The following is a 14,438-nucleotide window of genomic DNA, read 5'->3' on the forward strand; positions in this document are numbered from 1 at the left end:
CTATGCAGGTGTGAATGCGACGGGTGGCCCTCAACATTTTCGGAGATCCCGTACCTATTTTGACGCCAGGGAATGTTGTGACTAAGAGGACGCATCGCTCCCGGTCGACCTGTCGTATTTTGTCTGTTTTCTTAATGCATTAAACGTTCAGAACGTAGGTTCGCTGTCGCCTAGAAACTTTCATTATTTGTAGGGTACACCCTTTTCAACGTATAGGTACCTGTTCGTCTAGCATTAAAAAAATTGAATTCCCAAGGAAATAGTCGAGTAATATTTTCAAATTTGAGATACAAGTAAATCTTAATAAGGATTTACTGCATTGTACCCAGAAAATATAGAGGTAGTAGCGTAATTTTTTAAAATGAAGATAGGAAAACGGTCAAGCGAGCGTGATGTGTCCTCTAAACATAGATAATGCTGTGGCGAGTCGAGGATGTTGGCATTTATATTATGGCAGAAAAATATTTTAAAAAGCCTTTTAAAGCTACGATTTTAACGCTAAGTTTGATAAATTTTGGGGGAGGACATCCTTTTTGGGGCACCCCTTCCCCACTCCCACTGGCAGCCTGTGAGATCCTTGGCTCCCCAACTTGCCAATAATAATGCTAATGCTTTGTGCGTATGTGAACGAAATAGTCCAGTGGGAGTTCTAGCATAAAGGGCCCTGTCAACATCTCCCATTCAAGCGCATTATGGAAAAATGGTAATTTTCCTTTCATTGAGTGGAGCTACAAAGGATTGGCTTTGTCAAAAGATACAGTAATTATGTGTGAAATATGATGGTGGGAAAATTGGAAGGAAAATTCTCTTGAGGAATGCTCCAAAAGATGTCGAATTACAGTTGATAAAAAAGGACACTTATGTTGAAGAATGCCAGGGAACCATTGCAAATGTCTGAGGAAAGGGAAGAATTTAGGGCTTAGTGGAAACCGATCTTTGGATTCCAGTACTATGAATGAGTAAATCAATTTTTGAAAAGTACCTATATGCCTGATAATGTTTTGAAAATTGCATGTAAGGAAATTGGATCACTGTTGAAATGAGAGTCAAGTGAAAGCCAATATTTTTATTGTGGCTGCCTTGTATGGGCAAAGGATGATTGTTTCGGAGTGTTACATAGGTCGCACGGTGCAGGAATTGGACTTGGCTTGACATTAATGTTTTTTGGAGATTGAGAAAATGGGTGGGTGAAAAGGGGGGGAGGGTTTGTGGCATGAAATTTGGTGCTAGGATTTTAAAATAATTTATTGAAGCAGAGAAAAGATCTCAAAGACCAAAAAGGGTTTACAACTTAAAATACCCTAATTATTTAAATTTCCAAATTAGGTATGATTGTAATTATATATAATCCACTAATTAAAAATATGACAACTAAACAAAAAGTTATTATGCAGGGATAATATCTTATTCATTGGTGTAAAATTCACATAGATACAGTTGGACAGTGGTGGATTACAGTGAGGGTAGTGTGGGGGAGGGGGCACTTCCCCCCATAATTTCTAGAAAAATTGAATGGAGGGTAATTTTTACTGCTCTTCTCTAATGTAAGTTTTTATTTTATCAGCTTAACAAACAATATTTAAAAATTATTTATGAAAATATGAAAGGCACTTGTTGTCTTTCATATTTTCATCAATAATTTTTAAATGCCCCCCAATCTAATGACCTTAATGGAAAAGATAACAAAATACAGGTAGCCATTCAAAGTGGGAGAATTATGTTTTTAAATTAGAAAGGCTTGCTTAGCATTTGGCACTTATTAGTCAATTTGTGAGAGCGTTTCTAGCTCTAGTGGTTGGGTTAGATAAATAGTACAAATAATATGGTGATCAATCTCAAGATGACTAAGTTATTGTTTTTCTTACAAAAATGTGAGTAAAATATATGCAGGCTTAAAGTAGAAGGAAGTGGTCACAAAGTAGAGCTGGATGAGGAGTTAAATAATTTGGCCACTATGTGAGAGGAAAACGGGCACAGTAGTAAAATTATCTGGAAGAAAATTGCATTAGCATAGGAGGCATATTTGAATAAGATAGAGCTAATGAGGGCATTGCTATGTAAAAGCATAAAGATAAGGCTGGGGAAGAGTCTGGTATGCAGTGTAGCACTTTATGGTGCAGAAACAGGGACACACATGGAGAAGGACAAGAAGAGACAGGAGGGGTTCAAGATGTGCGTCCGAATGCGAATGGAGAAGGTGACATGGACGAGGAGGAAAAGGAAAGAGGAAGTGGGTGAGAAGAAGAAGCTCTTAGGTGGGATATGGACAAGTTAGAGTGTTTGGTAGCCACTGCTACAGTTGAAAGCTATTTTAGTAGGAGGACTGCTAGGTGAGTTGGGAAGGAGGAGGAAGAAAATGGGATTGATAGATAGAATGGGAATTGAAGATGGATGAAGTTCAATTTGGGGAGAAGGGACAGGCAGAGGGATCAGAATGATCCATGTACACATACATAAAACAGTGGATATACAGTGAATCATTTTATTATTTTGTTTTTGAATTTTTTTTAAAAATGCCCACACACAGAAATATTGCAAATTTACAGTGGCCAAATAAAAAGCAAATATATAATATATGACGAGAAACAAATATATAACATTTAACGAGAATCAGATGCATAAAATGTGATGGGACTCAAATGCATAAAATATAATGAGGATCAAATATGTAAAAATACAGCAAACAAGTACATAATAAAAAAGATTTGGAACAATTGGTAAATTATGATCAATTTACAGTAAACTACTGACTGCCTTTGCCACTTAACCTACAGCATTCAGATTGTTCGCTACATATTGTTCCAACTCCTGGATTAAGTTATGTCTGTAAGTGTTTCTCATGAATGAAGGAGAATTTTAGTTTCATAAAACTAACGGAATGAATGGGTGTGGGTTGCGAGGGAATGCTCCATTCAGCCTGGTCCAGGGGGAATTTTTCCATGGCAAGGGATGTGAATTCCATACAGTAATGTCTAGCTCAGCATTGCTGGAAAATTTAGCAGAAATTCCTACAGTAGTTTTCCATAGAATTCCTTAAAATTTTGGTCAGAGTATCTATAGATTTCCTTAAAAGATTGAAACATTCTGTAATGAACGTCTTCAGAAGTCCTCATAGTTTCCTTAGATCAGCCGAATACCTTAACCGCTTTTGTCCTGTGGAATTTTTTTCTCATGGAAATTATTGAGTCATCATGTCTTATTTCATGGGATTATGTCTGTTGCAGGGCCTGAAGAGGGATACTTAGAGCCGGTTAGGGGCTCATCGGAGAGGACGAGTTCATCGCTCAGCTTGTCAGTAGGTGGTGGGTGTGCCCCACCCTCTCCCCTCTCGGATGGCGACCGGCTACTCCTTGAGACGCTCGACCTGCGAGAGTCGCGCCCCCTCCACACGGGGCGCTTCCTGACCATGAACCACAAGCGGCGACGGCGGAGGCTGACAACTCGTACCCTTGTGGGTGACGCTGCTCTCCTCGATGACATTCACAACAAGCAGGCCCAGGTGAGTAACACTCAATTGGTAATTTGTAACTCACATTGGTATTCTATTTTAATTGTATTTTATTGTGTATTGTGATAAAGTATGAAAAATAAATTACCTCTATTTTTGTTTTTGGATCCGTTGAATTCTACTTCTACTAAAAAAATCAACAACCTTAACCCATTAGCAGATAAGTTAGATAAGTTTATGATGTCATGAGCTCATTCCGAGGGGCTACCGCTACTCAGCTACTCCTCAGCCTCATGCATCTGTCTTGTGTGGTTCATTATTGTTTACACTCTTTCAAGTGTTTCCTTCCCTCAATGAAAAGTGGAACTGGAACTCTAATGAAATCATTAACTCATGAAATGTGGGTAGCAACCTTCGTGTTTCTCTTTTTTTAACTTATAAGGGAATGGCAGAATGAGAAAGATTTTTTGTCATTATAGCTTACCTTTCCCTTCCATCTACCGAATTCTTTAAATAAAGCGTAAATTCATGCTAATATTCTCTACTTTTTCTTGAATGTCTCTCCTCATATAGTGGCATGTTCAGGCACAATATCAATTTGATATAATGTTTTTTTCCTTCTGTTGCCTTAGTTTTAGACGTTGTGATGTTAAAAGCATGTGTTAAAAATATATAAAATCTCTAAACCAAGAATACAATTCTAGCAGAAATGTAAACTTCCAAAAAGAAATTAAACTGTAGTGCATTCTATGCAGCAGAAGAATTTAAAATTGAGTTCTTGTGTAATTCACTTATGCTATATTGTTTTCCCTTACCAATTTAATGCTAGAGAAATTTTGAAGTTTAATCCATTTTACTTAATTTGATTGATATTACTAATAGAATAGTGTAAGGATTAATAAAATATCCCTCAGAAAGCCGTAAAACTCGCCGTTATCCTAAAATTCCGCAATTTATTAATCTCGCAAATACCGCTTATCCTGGTGGGTATTCCATACCCCCACACACCCCGATATAGGTTGCACTTAAACCCCCCCCCCCCCCCAGCTGCACCCCTGGTGAGAGGAAACTAAGTTACGGTTTTATTGGTGAAAGTTTATGTAATTAAGCTTGGCTCTTTTGGGAGTAATTTATAATTCTTGAATCTTCTGAGTGGCAATATGACCTGCTTTAATGAATGGTTCTTCCATTAGCTATATTTATATCATTTATGTTCTTTTTAATTATATCTGTTGTGTTTTGTGCCATTTAAAAGATAATAAAATGAATGAATTTTTTCTCTGCAATTTTAATGGCAAAAATTATCTTCATTGCAGATTGTCTTGGATCGAGTTGGAGAATGGCCCTTCAACGCTTTCACTCTCGACACGGAAACTGGTGGTGAGTGCTCATGGCTCGTTGTCTCATGACTTATTGTGATTACATTTTAATAATACAATTCCCATCACTACATGTACTCCTCTATATCTCTTCCATGAAAAGTAATCCTGATCACTTCCTAAAAAATAGTCTTAATCACAATCATTCAACCAGATCAAAGAAAGATCTCCGCTTTTGAGACCATCCTAGAACCTACTGTCAAAAAGTAGCTCCATTCTTCTAATCTACAATTTATTGCAAGTTATCACGCAGCATCAAATGTGTTCCACAAGTACCATTTCAAAAGTGCTCCAAAGAAGTAACTGTGGGTACACTATTGTGTGTTTAAATGATAAACAATCAACCAATCTGTAGATTAAGAAAATATCGTATTCTAATACATTGCTATATTGTATATGTAATCCACATCTTTACTCTCCAGGCTCTAGCCACTTTTCTAACTTGCAATAGGGAAAAAGTGTGATCTATTTATGACAAATTTTCCTAGTCTTGCTATGTTTGTTTTATCTAAAATGCAAAGCACTCTCAACTTAACATCTGCATCCTTCTTTCAGGTCGTTCCGTGCCAATCCTCTGTGTTCATTTGTTCCATTGGTATGGCCTCTTGGATTATTTTGGCCTGGACGTTGCCAGTGTCTGGAAACTTTTTAGTGAGTTTTAACTCTATATCTCTTCACATGTATTTTCTACCAAAAGTCATGATTCTTATTGACATAGTTTTTAGTGGATTGCATGTTTTGTCGTGTGCTAACAGAATTCTCTTGGCTGCAGGGGTGACCAACACCTCTTGCAATGACTGAGCTACTTACATATCTGGTTACATGTAAAATATGATAGCTGGTTCATGCTATTGGTTTCAGGTAGCCAATTACTACATGGAGTTTGGAGAATTCAAATTTTATGGTTTCTCATTTCAGCACTCGTTGAGGAAGGCTATCACAGTACAAATCCATACCACAATGCCATCCACGCTGCAGATGTGACTCAAGCAATGCATTGTTTCCTGCAAGAGGAGAAGGTATGATTTCATCTTCACATTCAGAGTGATATTACATATGTAACAATGGAGTCCCTGATTTAATTGGTTATAATAAATCTAAACTATCTAAATTGATTCCTCTGATTTTCATGTGGGAGAACAATAAAATAATGGCTGAGATAGTATTGAATGATATTCGAGTTTTTAACTGATTCGAAGAACAAGTAGGTCCTATTATCATCATCTAGACAATATTCATTTATGTGAATGTAATATTTGTATGGGTGAGGAATATGACTGGAACGTTATTTTAATTTCGTGCTTGACATCGGCACTTATGTGACTTCGGTACTGTATTGTATGTGGATTAGCTCTAATTGAACCACATCATGAGACAATGGTTCGATGAAAATTATTGTAGACGGACAGGTTGAAGGGTAAAGTGGGAGAGGAAGGTCTAGGATGGGGAATAGGGAGCAGGTGATGAAGAATGTAAAGCAGAAGAAATATGTGTTGAAAGATAAGCTGATTGGAAAAATGAGAGGAGAGCTGCATCAAACCTATCTTCAAATTACTGACTGATAGCTAGTGATGGAAGAAGCAAGAAAGAAATTATCAGCAGAATAGCCCCAGCGAAAAGAGCATTCCCTCTAAAGAGAGGGATTTTCTGCTTACAGTGGGAAATTAAAACGTGGAAGTAAAGAAACAATTTATAAGAACCTACATTTGGAGTGTGCTTCTACACGGAAGTGAGGCATGGGCGATAACAGCTGTGGAGAAAGCAACGATGGAGGCCTTTGAAATGTGATGCAACAAAGGATGATGACGATCAAATGGATTGATGGAGTAAGTAATGAGGAAGTCCTAAGAAGGGTAGGTGAGAAGAGATGCCTCATAAAAACCTTAATAAGAAGATGGAACAACCTTACAGGCCACATTTTGAGACGTGATGGCCTGATGAAGACAATCGTTGAGTGACAAGTTGATGGCAAAAATGGAAAAGGAAGACCTCAAACAAAATAAATGGAAGAGGTAAAGAAGGATGTAAAAGAGAAGAAAAACGTAGGAGGGAAAAGATTGGCTGATAGGAGAATTGAGTGTAGAGCTGCGTCAAACAAATATTAAGATTGTTGACCAATGATGATGATGATGAATGATGATAATCAAATTGGATATCAAGCATATCAAACTGCTGTTAAAACTAACTGTATAATTGATAATCATGAACTAAACTAGTGATGTAATGCTTAAAATTAATGACTAATGAGCATGAAACTGCAATATTTGTAAAGGGATATCCAGGGAAGGTCAAAGATAGGAATGTAATTTTATTGGCCACATCATTAAACGTGATGGTCTGATGAAAATTATTGTTGAGGGAGTGATGTTAGGGAAAAACAGCAGAGGAGGGCCTAGAATTAGACGTATGAAGTATGTGATGAAGGATTTAAATCAGAAGAATAATGTGTGTGCTATATGATCAGCTGATTGGAGGATTAAGTGAAGAGCTGTGTCAAAATAATCTCTGAATTGTTGTCTTGATGATTGTGACAACCCTTGCTGTTGTGTCCAAAAACTCAATCCATCGTGATTTGAAGAGCTGTGTCAAAATAATCTCTGAATTGTTGTCTTGATGATTGTGACAGCCCTTGCTGTTGTGTCCAAAAACTCAATCCATCGTGATTTGATTTTCAGATCCGAGAGCATTTGACCCCTCTGGAGATAATGGCTGCCCTCATTGGAGCTGTGACGCATGACCTCGACCACCCTGGGGTGAACCAGCCATTCCTCATCGCCACATCTAACCATTTGGCAGCACTGTATGAGGTAAGTGATCACCTATAAATTTGTCCTGTGGAGTATTAGTACCCTTTTAGTAATAATTTTTTTTCATATTCCTTAAATCATCAATGCATCGTAAACTGAGAATTTTTGTGGCTATGCAGTTGCTAGACATGGTAATAGTTCTTCCCTTGGAATGCAGTAAACAGTATTATTGATAAATTTCCTTGCAGTTACTTAGCAATTTAGTGACTTTGAAGTGTGAAAATTCCACTGAGGAAATACATAGTACATACTATGCTGTGACCAGGATTTGACCCCAGATCCCTTGAATTCACTTTTGTTGCTCCACTGATTAACCTTTCGGCTGCAGGAGACATATACATACGTTCAAGTAAACTGTTGATTAGGGGAAGAACATACAAGAACATTAACCCTCTTTTCTTACCTTCTCTCCCTGACCCTTCTTTTCTCGATGACCCTTTTCTTGATGAACTTTTTCTTTCTTGTGTGGGACAGTTAGCAACCCTCTCTTCTGACACAAATTAGTCCATTCCCTTGAGGTACTTGCGTGCCCTTCCATTATCCTGTCAATGTGCTCTGGAGATTGTATGCAAGAAATTAGATACATGCTGGAGCTTTAACCAATGTGGGTAAATAGCCACCAACCTCTTTGGTGTTTTGTATCAAATGAAACAGAAAATTATGAACAAACTCTGTGTACTATTTGTTTTGTACATTTTGGGCAATAAGATAATGCCAGAAAATTGTCTGATATTCCAATAATTCATCCCTTAATGGCTGGTATCCTCCTGCGGGCCCTCAGGAAAAGGCTTGTGAGGAGTTAACAAGGGTCTTTTTCATACTCTTCCTCTCCTGGCAGAAGATAAGGCTCTTGCCTCTGGGCACATTTTCCCAATTAGAGTGGAAGATTTTCGAGCTACCATAGCTGAAGAGTTAATCTACCTAGGCATCTTTCATCTCCTATGTGAAGTTCTGTTGGCTTCAGAGGTATGGACAGATTCGGCATCAAGTTACGGGAGTAGGTGGGGGTCATTCAGTAATGGATACAGAAAAAAACTCAAAGGGGTGGGGGCAAAAAAGATATTTTGAGCTACCCTTACTTTTTTTATCGTAATGAAAAATAATCAAGTTAACTGCAGTGTTTAACCATTTAGCTGCGGGAGTACTTGATTTTATCTACCAGCCTGTACAGGAGAGAACCTAGAAATATTTTTCATTCTAGCCTGGCCGAGTGTCTCGCAAGCAGTGAACCTTTTTAATCCGGGGGAATTCTTTCTTACTAACAGATGGGCCTACATTTGGGCACTTGTCATATTAACACTGTGGAGTGGGAAGGAAACAATACGAAATAGGCAGTAGGATAGAAAATCCAGGGAGGCACCTTCTGTCGTGAGGGATGGTCAGGGAGAGTTAAGCCGCATTAGCAATCCCTTTACGTCCGGGAAAGTGCACTTGGTCTCTACCTGGGTAGCAATACAAATTTTGGGAAACTACTGTAGGTAATGTTGGTGGATGTTTTCGGGAGTTGCTGCATATGTAACATTTTCTCACTCAACGTTTCACTCCTCCTACTGGGAGCGTTATCAAGAGAATGGGAGGGAACCCTCTCCATATGTGGCTGAGAGAAAAATGTCTCTGTCCAAGTAAACACAAGAGTACAGTAGACTCCCGATTATCCGGGCTAATGATGGGGAGAGACGGCACGAATAATCGGAAAACACGGATAATCCAAACATCAACTCCAATGTCTTGTAATGATCATAATTTACGTAAAACAAACAATATATTATTATTTATGCCGTTATTCTGCTTTATTAGCGTGCTTCCCGGACTCAATGAGAGCTTTCTTCGCCAGTTCGCGATCTTTTTAGCGGCAATAACATGAATGTACTCGTATTATTAATGCTTCATGTAAGGCCCGGTTTCGAAAACCACACTTTCGTGGGTGTGTGATCGCGGATACAGAAAAGTGATTTGCGCGAATGCTTCAAAACGACTGCTCGACGTCGGAAACTACATTGTAAGGCACCACGCCACGCAGTCGCGTCTCGCACAAGTTGCCCGGGTTGCATCTGCTGCGGGACGTGTATCCGTGATCACGGAGTGCGTTCGCGCACTGATAGGCTTGGAAAACACGAAATCGGTGCTCCCTTGAATGCGGCTAGCGCGCGATCGCTTCCGTTTTACGAACGGGATTCTGACGGAAATGATAAGCCTGGTGTATCCTAGCATTAATGCAGTAATTCCGATGATTTTGGGTCCGATTTAAGTTTTTTTATAAGATTGCGGAAAAAATTGAGCGAGAGTTAAAATCATGCACGGATAATCCGCAACCCGGATAAACCGCAGCCGGATAATCGGGAGTCTGCTGTATATCAAGAGGGTTCCTGGCCCGATATAATGACCAATGGCTATCGCCTTCTCTGGAAATTCAAAATTGGGTCAACTATGTGTTAACAAAACATATATAGGCTCGGGAGGAGAACGGTTTCCCGTCCATTCTCTTGATAACGCTCCCAGTAAGAGGAGTGAAACTTTGAGTAAGAAAATGTTACTCACGCAGCAATTCCCGAAAACAACCACCAACATTGATAAAAGAAGCTGTGAAAATCTTCATACGAAAAACTACCCTAGGTAGTCGAGCAATGGTCAAACGTTGAAAAACGTTTTTCCTGCAGTCAGCGCACAACCCGTTTAAAAATGTTTCTGCAGTCTAAGGGTTAAGATAGCTTCATTTAAACTGGTTATATGCGTATACAAGACAATGCTATGTTATGATATAAAATGTTACAGTTGTCCTTCTGCAATGTTAGGCAACGCGGCCAGCCCAGCTAGGGGGGGCGAGTGCCCCCCATATGTATCCACCACTGATGTCATTTGAGGATGTTATCTTAAGGATGATGTGTTTCTCAGAGATTTCTAAATGAGCAAATGGTGATCAATGGACTTTGTCGGCAGAACACGTCTGTCCTTGAGAACCACCACTGGCGCTCTGCTGTTGGCTGTTTGATTGAGAGTGGCGTTGCGGCTCAGCTTGGATTCCGCCGTGAGGAACTGGAGCACAACATAAGCTCTCTCATTCTTGCCACGGACATCACCAGACAGCAGGAATTCCTCACACGATTCAAGGTGATTTATCATTAATATGTTCTCTCTTAACCCTTTTAAGTAATAATTTATCTAATTTATAATTAGCCTATAAGATGTTTACTTCATATTGTGTATTCTCCCCAAGTATATTTTGCATCAAGAACACATTCCCTTGATATTTACTTTTGTGTTCTCACACAATGTTTACTTAGGATTTTAGTATATTTCAGTATAGCCTATAATGTCCTAAAGACAGGAGCGTCCTATGGTATATATGTTCTGACAGTTGGGATGGGTTGGTTCCATATTTTTGTTCGGGTTTGGTTCTTACCTCCGGTTCTCAATTTAGCATTCAAGTAGCTCAATTTAATTTTAAAATAGTTTTTGTCCACTTAACATGCTCATCTAGATAAAAGTAATTGCATTTTTGAGAAAGCTTCATTTTTCTTTTGTTGAAAACAGTGTAAAGGAATCAGCATTGTCATGAAAAGTGATTGTAATGCTGGTTCTGAAATCAGAGCTATAGCTGAAATGATCCTTTTGAGGGAAAAGAATTTTTAGGTGCAGTATTCAGTTGGTCTTTAGTCTTGATATCTTTATTGAAAGAGCACGCCGGAAGCATAAAGGTTAAGGAGTCTCGGAAATCCAAGAAGCGAACTCTTATCACTACTGAGGTGGTATGTGCCATGGCGAGTTGTAGCTCTTTTATCTTTATTGTCTATGTGGATATAAAAACAAGAATATTCTCATCATCAGGGGCGGATCCAGGATTTCTTTCTGGGGGGGGCACAAGCTAGGCCATATCCAGGATTTTGTTCTGGGGGGGCACAAGGATACCTCGTAATACAAAACGAAGGCAATAATAATGGTACCATATTAAAAATCGTACATATTAATTAGGGGTCTGGGGGGGGGGGCATGTGCCCCCACCCTGGATCTGCCTATGCTCATCATTGTTTCTGAAAGAGTTGAATGAATCTGCCCAGTAGTACTTCTTTTTTGGCATTCTTCTGCTAAGATTGCACTGGAACTTTCAACTCAGGCGACTGATTTGTTTTCTCATAATACATTTTGCTCTTTCCTTCCTGATCCCTGCACCAGATAATATTTGTATTATTTTTGATCTAATGGTGCTAAGTCATTCCTACGTCAGCAACTACCTTCTTATGCTTCTTTCTGCTTGAATTTGAGTTGAATTATTCTCTGTGCTCTAATTATTCTATGAAAGCAGTACAATTGTCTGCAAAACTATTACATACCTCTAATGTGAAGGCAAAGTTATTCACATTGATTTGCTGTCCGCCAAACACCACCCAGAATTTACTACTTGCTTGAAGTCGTTATTGAAGTAAGGTGGCTATTCAACCTGTTTTTGGGTGTTGGTTTAGAATAGGGAGGGGAGCTGACAGCTAGTGTCATCAATCGGGTTGGAAACGTTGCCATTCCACTCAGGCTGATTGGGGAGGTCCATCAGCTATTGTGGAGAACTGATGAACTAATGGATTTCTTGAAATGGAGGTGGAATCAACCTGAAGGACATAGCTCACAATCAAATATGTAGTATTTTTGAATTGGAGGTTCTTTTACACAGTCTTACCTATATATGTGGTCGAGACTAGGGCATTTGCTCCGGATATTATTAACTGCTGCTAACTGGAGTTAGTGGAGAAATTTGCCTCTCTTGCTGTGAATAGTGCATTATCCTCTTATGGCTAATTAATGATAGCTGTAGCTAACACTTAGCAGCAAAAGAACCAGAATAAATATCCAGGTGAGTAATTCGTAACTTGGGGCCACTTTGTGTCGCAGATTTTTATCAATCAATGATTTTAGTGTATTCTTTTTTATTGTTTGTAGTATTGTTACTATATCTTAAGAATCAAAGATAATATACTCCTGGGTAATGTATAATGGAATGGTTTCGTCTGTGAGCTACCTGTGCCTTTTCAATATATTTGCCTTTTAGCCTGTGCTATTGAACCAATAATGAATTTGTGATGGGCTGAACTTAATTACCTCAAGAATTGCTCATCCCCTGTATAAATAATTCCCCATATCAGTGAAATATTTTCATGTAATCATTTTAATTCTACTGCTTTCAGCTCTATATGGCAAAATTTAGGCATGAGGGGAGAAATAAGAACACTCATTCCTTATGTACCCGACTGTTTTTGACACTTACTGCACTATTATCAAGCGTAACTTGAAACTTAATATATTCTACTTGTTTAGTTTGTGCAGAGACAAGGTGTTCCTAATGTATTGGTTTTAAAGTGACTCTTTTAGCTTTTGTGTTGTACCAAGACTCATAATGGGGAATCCTGGTTTGAATCCTATAGTTCAAATACTAGTCGATAGAAATGATTTTTCTCTGTGAAATTTACGTTTTTGTGAGGGTGACTGGTAAAGGTATGATAAAGGCTTGTGATTGGTTATTTCTTTGAATGATTTAGTGACCTCCATTCCTCATTTAATGACTATTCAATTTTAATTAGTTAAGTGTCCCTTTAGAATGATTTTAACATATAGCATGTGACACACTTCCAAATGCATTATAAGAAGTTGGGCCATTGAAAATGAAGCAGTAAGCGCCAAAAAGCCTGGTTGGGTGAAGGAGAAGTTTGTGGAATATTCTGAATTTCTTATTTCTATTATCATCTGGGGATTGGGTTGGTGTGGCAGCTAGAGTTAACGAAGGGTCTTGGGTTCAAATCCCAGGTGAAGCCTTCAGAAACTCCAATAAAATCCTTGAAGTGCGAGGCAACCCAGGGAAAGGAAACGATTTCCCTACCCTGGACGTGTGATTTTCACATGCCTGTACTAGCTAAGTCTACGGTGGACTCTACCCTTGCCTATTCAAACCAACCTATGGGTTGAGTGTGAATTATCATCTGTTGATTTATTGCTTGAATTCCATGCATCGGTTGTTTTATCCCTCTGTCATTAAAAATCATTATCTGTTGGTTTCAGTGTGATAAGAGTAGAATTGATTGAAATGTGTCTTGTGTGCTACTGCTGATATCGTGGTTTTAAAAATGGCTGTCAGGTGCGCAAGTGAGAATGTGGCAGTTGTGTTGCGAGCCACGAGGTAGCTGAGATTGGCCTTCTCTCTGACTCATCAACCTCTGTGAGATCGCATTACATTCCCGATATGAGGGTATGGTTCCATCAATCCCATCTATATATTTATTATGTTTTGATTTGCGGCTTCACAGTAGTCTACGGAGCTTTTACCCAGTGGTAGGCAAGTAGTTGGGAAGAAGGGGAAACAGCCATTTCTCTAGTGCAAGGCAGGATCAATCAGTCATAATGGATTTAATTGCTCGTGCTGAAAGAAAAACTCATAGATGTTAGTGTGCTTTGGTATATTGCAATAAAACATTTATTTACTAGGTTTAATTTGCAAATTAATGTTGGTCATGCATGGAAATTTTCCTAATTTATTCATGAATGGGGACCCTATTTAGGGTGGAGTAACCATTCTAATGAATTTCTTTCTTCTGCTGACGATGATTTTGATATCATGTGCTTATATCATCAAAATAGTAATGATGATAATGATTGATTTTGTACTTATAATTGAATTACATATGTAAACATATTTGGGTGGATGGGCTTGGAGTGTGTATGTGTGTACATATAGTGTTGGTGGTGTGAATCTGTATATGTAAAAGCTGTAATGGTGCATGCAGTATTGGTTAATTGTAAGGATATCATATGTATGTACTTGGTAAA

The 14,438-nt window shown here is 38.6% G+C and overlaps 1 protein-coding gene across 2 annotated transcripts in view; it reads left to right on the plus strand.

Moving 5' to 3' along the window:
* The window catches only part of LOC124158848 (cGMP-specific 3',5'-cyclic phosphodiesterase-like), a 68,418-nt gene that overhangs the window by 41,269 nt on the left and 12,711 nt on the right, over nucleotides 1-14,438 (plus strand). For both annotated transcript variants that reach the window (XM_046534224.1, XM_046534225.1), the window contains exons 3-8: nucleotides 3,225-3,499; nucleotides 4,765-4,828; nucleotides 5,383-5,478; nucleotides 5,746-5,846; nucleotides 7,503-7,634; nucleotides 10,572-10,742. In XM_046534224.1, coding sequence (XP_046390180.1) covers nucleotides 3,225-3,499; nucleotides 4,765-4,828; nucleotides 5,383-5,478; nucleotides 5,746-5,846; nucleotides 7,503-7,634; nucleotides 10,572-10,742 — 839 coding nt within the window. The remainder of the gene's footprint in view (nucleotides 1-3,224; nucleotides 3,500-4,764; nucleotides 4,829-5,382; nucleotides 5,479-5,745; nucleotides 5,847-7,502; nucleotides 7,635-10,571; nucleotides 10,743-14,438) is intronic.

Source organism: Ischnura elegans, chromosome 5 (genome assembly GCF_921293095.1).
Source record: "Ischnura elegans chromosome 5, ioIscEleg1.1, whole genome shotgun sequence".
In the NCBI taxonomy this organism is placed as follows: domain Eukaryota; kingdom Metazoa; phylum Arthropoda; class Insecta; order Odonata; family Coenagrionidae; genus Ischnura; species Ischnura elegans.